General features: G+C 34.7%; 1 protein-coding gene across 1 annotated transcript in view; it reads left to right on the top strand.

The window, feature by feature from the left end:
• Positions 1-882: 882 nt before the first annotated feature.
• RYR3 (ryanodine receptor 3) overlaps positions 883-9,062 on the top strand; it is a 161,691-nt gene continuing 153,511 nt past the window's right edge. The window contains exons 1-2 of the mRNA XM_069018746.1: positions 883-928; positions 1,190-1,218. Of these exons, the coding sequence (XP_068874847.1) occupies positions 883-928; positions 1,190-1,218 (75 nt within the window). The remainder of the gene's footprint in view (positions 929-1,189; positions 1,219-9,062) is intronic.

Below are 9,062 nucleotides of genomic sequence, written 5' to 3'. Positions count from 1 at the left end.
CATACTAGAACTGATTTCTGTATCAGTTTTATGAAATTAATTTTTCACAATGTAAGAGAAAGAAAAAATACAAATTTGCCACGTGTTGCAGTAACAATAACTGAAGCAATAAATCCCAATAATAGAGTATGAGTTCATAGGTTTGAAAAGTTCTGTTCTTTTCAGATGTGGAAGTAGTGGAATCCTTTAAAGGGGTGTTCTATGAAGCTTCTATTTTAGAATTAGTGGAATAATTGACTATATCTACTAAGAAGTTGGAAGATAGGTAAATTGTGAACTCTTTTTTAATGGATCCTTTAAATGGATTTATAAAACAGAAACATATAGTTAGCACACTTTATTTTTATACTAGTATTTAGGAAGTCTTGGTACGCTTCATCAGCTTGCTAACTTGAGTCACCTTTCTTCAATTATCTTCTTTAATGCAGCAAACCAAGGAATAGGTGTGACAAGTGTTTCATATACATCATTAGCCTTATAGCAGCTGTGAAAAAGCACTTTGACTACTCATTTAATTCTGTATTTTCACTGTTGTCTGGTGATTTAGACTCACTTCCCACAAAACACTGTCTAGAAATTCAAAGACCAAACCTACAGCTTTTATTAAAGCTGCTGTATTATCCATGATGTAGGTGGATATTGACTATATGATTTTCCATTTTTGTAAAAACTGACTATGATGCACTGAGTATTTTTTCAAGAATAAGATTAAACTGTTTACATAATTATAATGGACATAAATAACACAATTAAAAAACAATTATTTCCTCTATCTAAGTGAATTTTATCAAGCTTTCTGAAAGAATAGTTCTGTATCCTCACTTGATTTTTAGCATCTGTTATTCTACAGATTAAAGAGTACTACATAGTTTGCAGTACTAAATGTTGAGAAATCCATTCAGTGAAAGTATCTCGGAGAGCAGCTGCAGTGAGAGCTGCAGGTTGGGCTCTGGGAGACCCTTTGCATAAAGAAGGGCACAGGACCTGTGGCCCAGACAGGGGACCAGACACTCGGAGGCCCAGCAGGAGCTCACAGCCCCCAGAGTCTCCTGTGCTCAGACTGTGGTGGTACCAAAGCCCAGGGGTTCCTGTGTTCAGGGTCCCTCAGGGGGGGCACCAGCTCGAGCTTTATTTTGTTATTTAGTTATTGTACCATGATTAAATTATTTGAAGGATCTGGATCTCTGAGACTGCAATGGGAACCCTGTGGTCAAGCAGGTGAGGGAACCTGGTGTGAATGTGTGAGTGTGGGGGTGTAGCTGCTAAAAGGTCTCAGTCCCAGCTCAGGTGGTACAGGAGTGACTGTGCCAGAGGGCCCCTGGATGGTTGGTTAGGGAAGTTTCATTAATGGAAAAACGAGAATAGAATTAGACACAATTTCTTTTTTTCCCAAATTCTGGGGGTCATACTAAACCCATCTGGAATAAATTTTTTTTTAAATCACAATTTTAACTTGTTATATAGCCCTTTGGTATAGGTGAAAAGCACTGAACAAAAATTATATATTTTTCTCTATATATCTTGACATAGAATCAGGAACAGAATTGCAAAAGTGAAAGTACAAAATATTTGCACCTGGGAGCATCAGAATTCAGTTATCAGCAAATGTTTTAACAGAGAATATATCTATGAATATCCAGTGTTTTTAAAAGTATATTGGGTTTACTTTAATTGTGGTGTTGCATTTCATTCCCTTGTTTAGAAAAGTATTTGTCCTGGTTTATTTTGCCAGCCTGTCTTGTTTTTTTCCTCGTCAAAGAAAAGTCACATTCATTAGAATGACATTTTGCTGGGAGAACTACCCTATGACTAAAAAACAAGAATAAAAAAAGAGAGGAGTTTTATTATCAAGATATTCAAACAGTAGTGTGCACAAAGTTTAAAAGTCAAAACTTTAACTCTATATGCACATTTTGTACTGGAGTGTATAAAGCTGGAATTTTATAGTATTAAATTAGTGGAATTTTTGTTTGCTATCATTCTGACTGATGGCACATTTGGTAGAAAAGCTAATTGTAAGATATAGTAATATTTAGTAATCTTTTTGAGAATATTTATTGCAATTTGTCAAGTGAGAGACTGTGAATACCCATGAAGAAATAAAGGAGATCGTGTCTTGTTTCTTGTGTGCTCAAGAATTGTGCTGAAACAAACCTGTATAACTAAAACATACTTGGAATAAGATAAAGAGAAGACAGCAGAATAATGTCTATTTCTAATTCTAAAGCCTCACTTCAGGTTGTTCATTGCTTTTCACGAGAAGAGATGAAAACATAAATATGTAGAAAACAGAGGGAAAAGATATATTTTTGCATTGGGATCAACCCAACTGATGGTCCGTAGTGGATTATAAATCATGTTCTAACTTTCAGTAACTGTGAAGGATTATTTGTCAGTTAGGGGATCTTGAAAACAAGGGTTTTTAAGAGACCTCAGGGTATGTATATTTCCTTGTCTAAGAAAAGACTGACTGTACCCCTGCAACAGCATACTCACAGATGTTAACATAACCTGCTTTTAAATACCTGTGGTGCTAACATGTTCTATAACCAACCCAGTTTTAGAGCCTTACTCGTCTTATCATTAGGAAAGGAAAAGGAAATATTTTTTCCAATACCCAGCCTGAATCTTGCTGCAGTTAAAGATTTATATTACTAGTTCTGTGTGTTACACATGGGAAATACAATATTCCTTTCCATTTTGGATCAGACTCTTATACATATTTTAAAACTATTACTCATGGCCCTAATTAGTTTGTTGGGTTTATTTATTTATTTATTTCACTAAACATCAGAGTTTTTGAGATTGTAAGTGCTCTCTGGAGCAGGTTGCTTATGATATTATTCAGCTTGAGGTGTTAAAGATGGATGCTGATCAGTTTGTTCGACTGCCTTTGCCAGGGAAGGGGAAGAGTTGGAGGATCTGGGAAGGGGGATAAGTAGGTACAGCACTCATGGCAGGAAGTTATTTAGAGTAGTGGGAATGTGGTCAAACCATGAACCATTCTAGAAAGACCTTCAGAAATTAAGTAACAGTTGAAATTCAGGCTAAATGTTAATTTGTAAATATGAGGGGAAACAAAATCAATCCAGCTTCATGCTTAAAATAATTGGCTCAGAAATTAAAAGTAAGATCCTAGTGTTATAGTATTTCAGTTAATGAACCAGTTTAATACTCATTAATGGCCAAAAAGGGCAATTAAATGTTAGAAATTACTTAGAACAGAATAAAGAACACAAGAGAGAACATCCTTTTGCTATTCCAGAAACGTGGGATTTTTTCCATACCTTTAATAATAAATGGAATTGTGATTATCTTATTAAAAAAAAAAAAAACATTAGAACTGGAAAATGTTGAGCGAAAGGTCAAATGAGGAACAGGATGACAATCAGATGAGGAACCAATTATTTGAGATTAGGACATTTTAGACTGGAAAAGACAGGCTGGAAGTGGCATGGACAACAAACTTCACTGAAACTTGTGATGTGGGAACTTGGTAATATGAAATGCAACTTGTGGACCCCAAGCTGAAAACAAACACAAGAATTTGATTTTCCTGTAGCTGAACTGTATTACTTTAGTGCACAGGAGGCTGCAAATTAGAATTTAACATGAATTCAAGAGCAGACTGGAGGCTGGACAGGCAGAGGATGGAAGGGAGGCATGTCCCTTTCATGCTCAAGTACAAAAACCACTTGCCTGGTTCCAAAAATATCTTGACCTGAAAATAATGGTGAATCCTGGGTAACTGAGAAGAAATCATAAGCAGCATAAGAAGTTCACTTCTATACTCTGTCATCAAGATCTTTGCAAAACTAAGTTGCCAAACTCTAGAAAATGTAAAATTCTATAAAGGATTTGTGTGTTCATCTATTTGACTGCTGCCATACCTCCTCCCCCTCTCTTCCCTCCACTTCAAATGCTTATGATGGGGTTAGATTTAGGAGAGATTTTTTGCTGTAGGAAGAGGAAAATCCAGTTCCATATCCTAGGGCAACACTGCTAAAGCTTAAACTTGCAAGTAGAAATACTTTTCTATTTCTTAATTAAGACTATAAGATTGTTTTTTAAACGGGACAAAGATAATGTTTCCTGTACTTGTTTTAAGAAATGTCTGAACTTATTTTGTGATGTTAGCCATGCACTGATGCTGTGCATTTTGGACAAAGTTCTGCACAAATTAGAACCTCATGGAGGCAGCTTTTCATTGAGACCATTCCCCTTGGGAAAGGAAGTGGTGGGCACAAACAAAATTTGGTGGGCACAAACAAATCCATCTTGGGTTAGAGCATTGTCAATTCTGCATGTAGTTCCTTATTTTGTGAAGAAAAATGCAGCCGCTGTAGACTGCAATTTCGGGTGAACTTTACTTGTTTTCCAAGATTATTCCAGAAAACTCTAAAGAAATGCAGTCCTGTAGAAGAATCAGCTTATAGCTAGTGTTCAAATGCTATCAAGATATTTATTTACATCCTGTGCTTAGTGATAGAGTAAGAGATGTGAGTAGAATGTTGTCTATCAAAGAGTGAAGGTAGCTGTGGATTTTTACTTAGTCATTTTTTTGCAGCACTGATCTATAATCAGCAAGTGTCTCACATTAATCAGGCCTATACAGTGCATCAACTTGATATGCCTGCTTGTTCTACCCTAATAACCCAGGAATTCTGAGTTTCCTTGTTTAATGGATATTTATTGGCTTTTTAAAAAATAATATATATTTATTGATGGAAAGGATGTATTATCAAATAAAATTTTTCCATGGTTTTACAGAAGAATGTACTTTCAAACAATTCTGTATCACTTTGCATTTAAGTTAGTCATTCCTGTGCAAGTACCTACTTGAAGGTTTATTGCAGCTGTGAGTAAATAATAGGCAAAATATGCTTTTTTGAGAAAGCTTTCTTCTTGAACTATTATAACAAAGCTGATTCATTATCTAGAACTGATTAATTTTCAGTGTCATGTCAATTTTATTGTTTATCAGCTCATTTTCAGCTCTGAATAGAATAGAGATTAGGTGGATGTTGACTCAGGAGGTAATAAACTAAATCTAGGGTATAATTTTCCCGCAAAACTTGTCTGTATATATTTAGTGTCTTCATGGTTCTGTGCTTGATAATATAAAATATATTGAATTGTGTCTATTTCTGGATACAATTTATGTGCACTGTATAAGTCACTACAACTCTTAATTAGGGAATATATATGCAACATAAATGAAAAAGTTTCATTAACTTTTCAAATTTCTTTGTTATCCAATTCTGTGTTGATAAACTAATGAATTGTGAAGGAGCAAGGTCATGTCAACAATATATTAATTAACCTCGATCATTGAATCCCTTTGCAGCAAGTCAAGTAATTGAGTAATAAAAGATCAATTTTGTTTATGTTTTGACTTATTATTTTGTCACAGGAAGCTCAGTTTAAGTTCACCCTCACTTTATATTGAAACCTGAGGAAGAAGACAGCCTGAACATCAAGACAAAATAGTGTTTGGTAATGAACTACTGGACTGTGGTTCTTTAAAAATTAATTTTTAAAGCTATATAGTATACTGCTTGATTCTGTATTGCTGAAGGCTGGGAATAAAAGTTTTCAGTTAAAAAAATTTAAATATTTAATGTATTCACAAAAGACATACTTTTGTGTAGAATCAAGTTCTACTTTGGTAACTTGTTCATTCTTAAAATTAGAACATATTGAATTTGTAACTGTTTTAGAAATACCTTTGTTTATCAGTGTACATTGACATTACTATATAGTCAAATTTGGAATACAGCTTCAGCTCTAGCCAAAGCAAATAGAAATTTACTTTTGCAGTACACAAAGTTATGTGGTTACCTACTTTCAAAAAACCCCCAAATGTTCAAAACTGTCCTTTTCCTTTTTGCAAAAGTTATGCATTTGTGTGAGTACACGAATTGACAATGGACAATATTATGACACATTAGCTACGTGACACTAGGTAAATTCTGCAGGATTTCAGACCATCTGAAATACATTGTAGCAATTTCAATGTTTCTATGTATAAACCTTCTTAGATTTGGGATGGAGTTACTCTGTGTCTGTGTCCTTTTGCTAAAGGGATGAGAGATTAATCCTAATCAGGTATGAGATTTCTGGACAGAAGGGGAGAACTTTCACTTCCTCTTCATTAAGGAAAAAAACCAGTTAGAAGTTGCTATGCATCTGTATTTGTGCATAGATAGAATTATGGTAGTATGAAATGTATCTCATGGTTAACTTTCCATAATTCTTGATGATGCCACTGGTGGAAAGCAGTTATTAGTAACTGATGCTTAGAATGTGTGTACTTTTTGAGGAGCAATAGCAAAAGCAGTTTCTTGTGCAAATGACCACTGTTTATGGATATCTTTTCCTGCCTGTGATTCCACGCACTCTAAGCCTGTTTTATTAAAAACCAACCAACCAACCAACCAACCAACCAACCAACCAACCAACCAACCAACCAACCAACCAAAAAAAAAAAACCAAACCAACCAAACAACAACCACCCCCCCCCCCCCCCAAACTCCCCAAATAACAATGACAACAACAACAAAAAAATGACAAAACCAAGACCTCACCCCCAAAAGTAAATGGACTAGAACATGGAAATGTCAGAGCAGCTAGATGAGAAAAATTGCATTTTAGACACTTACTGAACCAAAACCATTTAAATATGTTGAATTCATGGTTCACAAACTAGGTACTGCAAACAGGGTACTGCTTTTTCATGATAGCATAGCAACTCCATAAAACTCATTTCTATTAGCATCTTCAGACCAAAAAAGCAATTACAGACCTCAGCCAGAACAATGTTTCTTCAGTGAGAACACTTTAACGCTAAATCATCTTAACAGGGCATAATTGTCTCATTTGCAGATTGTATAGGTTCTGCTAATCCGTTATGCTCAGTCCTGAATGAATAATTTTTAAAACTTTACTGCAAAACATTCTGAAATACCGTATAATATCATATTCTTGCCACTTTAAAAAAATAGTTAAAAAAATAGTTTAAAAACTATTGAAGTTTTTTTACCCTACATAGCAAATGTCCAGCTTGTTAAGTGTTGTAGCACAAAGGAAAGGGCACACTGGCCATTTAGGTGAATAACAAAAAAACTCAGTGTTGAATGCTGCATACATTTCTTAAGACATTCTGTGCTTGTACTTTGGGATTACTGAACTCAATGATTGATAAGGTTTTTGTGATGCCAGTGTAAATGCTAAGTGCTTATTTTTCTGAATTCTAGAATATTCAAATACTAATTTCATTATGTTATAAACTCTTGCCCTTTTATGCATGTGGATTTAAAAAGAAAGTAGTAATTTATTTGATTAATTCTCATTTTAAGTAAGTTTTATATATGTTCATAGAATCATAGAGCAGTTTGGGTTGGAAGAGATGTTTAAACTCATCCAGTTCCAACCCTCCTGCCATGGGCAGGGACACCTTCCACTAGACCAGGTTTCTCAGGGCCCCATCCAACCTGGCCTTGAACAGTTCCAGGGCTGGGGTATCTGCAATTTCTCTGGGCAACCTGTTCCAGTGTATGCCTAATCTAATCCTACATTCTTTCAGCTTGAAGCTGTGACCCCTTGCCCTATAAAAATAGGATGTGCCCTTGTAAAATGACTGAAGGCATAATTTTATTTTTTAGGGAAATACAAATTATAATAGAGACTAAACATATACCTCTATACATATACCTGTGGAATGATGAATACTTTAATATAGTAGGGAGAATAAATACAATTTGAGTTATATGGAAGTAATGTAATGTAATGATAAGTGCAAGCTAAGTTGCAAATCTCAATTTTATTCTAAGTCTTGGTATTTACAAATTCATGTTTCAGTATTTTACTATTTTTAGCTCTAAAATATGTATGTTCAAATATTAATATGGGAACCAGATGATGAAAAATGTTTTAAGCATCTTTATTTTTATCTTACATATGTTCTAATTTTTCCCCACCAAATAGATAATTTTTTAAAATCCATTAAAGGAGGCATGTAGTAATGAGTGTTTAATTGTATTGTTAATATTTTGCAACCTATTACACTGAAGATTAAAAAGCAGAAAACTATTTTATTAATGAACTTGTAAGCTAAAAAATTCAGAGAGCATTTTATAGAAATGGAAGCAGAAGCAAAAGGAAGAAAGATAGTTTTTTTGCATTAATTAATTCTTTCTGACTCCTACATCTTAGAATTGTTTGCAAAAATGTCTTGAAATCCTTTTCTGTACTGTTGAAACCACTACTGATTGTCATGCAAAGCTAGATAAGAAAAACACTGTCTATAACTGCTGATTAGTCTGAAATGTAATATTTGCCCATTTTAGTAGTAGTAGTAATAAGTAGGCAGTGAAGGGTCTCTTAAAAGAAAGCCCTGTAACTTGCACACGTGTAAAATCACACAAGTGAAAAGCATGCTTTTGATTTCCTTATTTAAAGGGTGTGTCACTTAGCTCCTTTGGTGAAAATGACTTTGTCTCTCCCAGCTTTTATTTCAAGTGCCCAAAGCCGTGGTAGTGTCATAGCACTGCAGTTGCATAAGGGGACTGTAAATAGCAGTTCTGCTTTTAGAACATAATTGTTCAAGTGATCTCAGAGTTCAGTACAAGCGGCTGTTGTGTATCTGCTTTGATAATAATAATTAACACCAGTATAAATTTGTAGCTGGAGGGGACAGTGACATATCATATCACTCTTGTTTTATCAGCTTCTGCCCCCTTAAAAACTTGTAAGGCAGTGTCTTTTGGTAAACAGTTACATGCCTGTATAAAAATAAGTGCTTCTACTGCTGCTCTCTCAGAGGTGATTTTCTTAGTAAGTGGACAAGTTTTGGAAAATAAAATTATTTTTAGTTCTGTGACACAGTGAAACACTAAATATAATCTGTTTTGGCTTGCTTATATCAGCTTTAGTGTCACATATTAAGAGGTGGAAAAGGGCTTGGCACTTTATGCGTCTGGCATTATATTATGCAATAATTTGTAAGAGAGCTTTTCCAGAGTGCTCTTATTCTTGGGGTATGTCTTTTGAGGATCAAGTTC

This window comes from Aphelocoma coerulescens, chromosome 5 (genome assembly GCF_041296385.1).
Source record: "Aphelocoma coerulescens isolate FSJ_1873_10779 chromosome 5, UR_Acoe_1.0, whole genome shotgun sequence".
Lineage (NCBI taxonomy): Eukaryota > Metazoa > Chordata > Aves > Passeriformes > Corvidae > Aphelocoma > Aphelocoma coerulescens.
The sequence above is the reverse complement of the archived record's forward strand: the minus strand, read 5'-3'. Positions and strand labels throughout refer to the sequence as shown.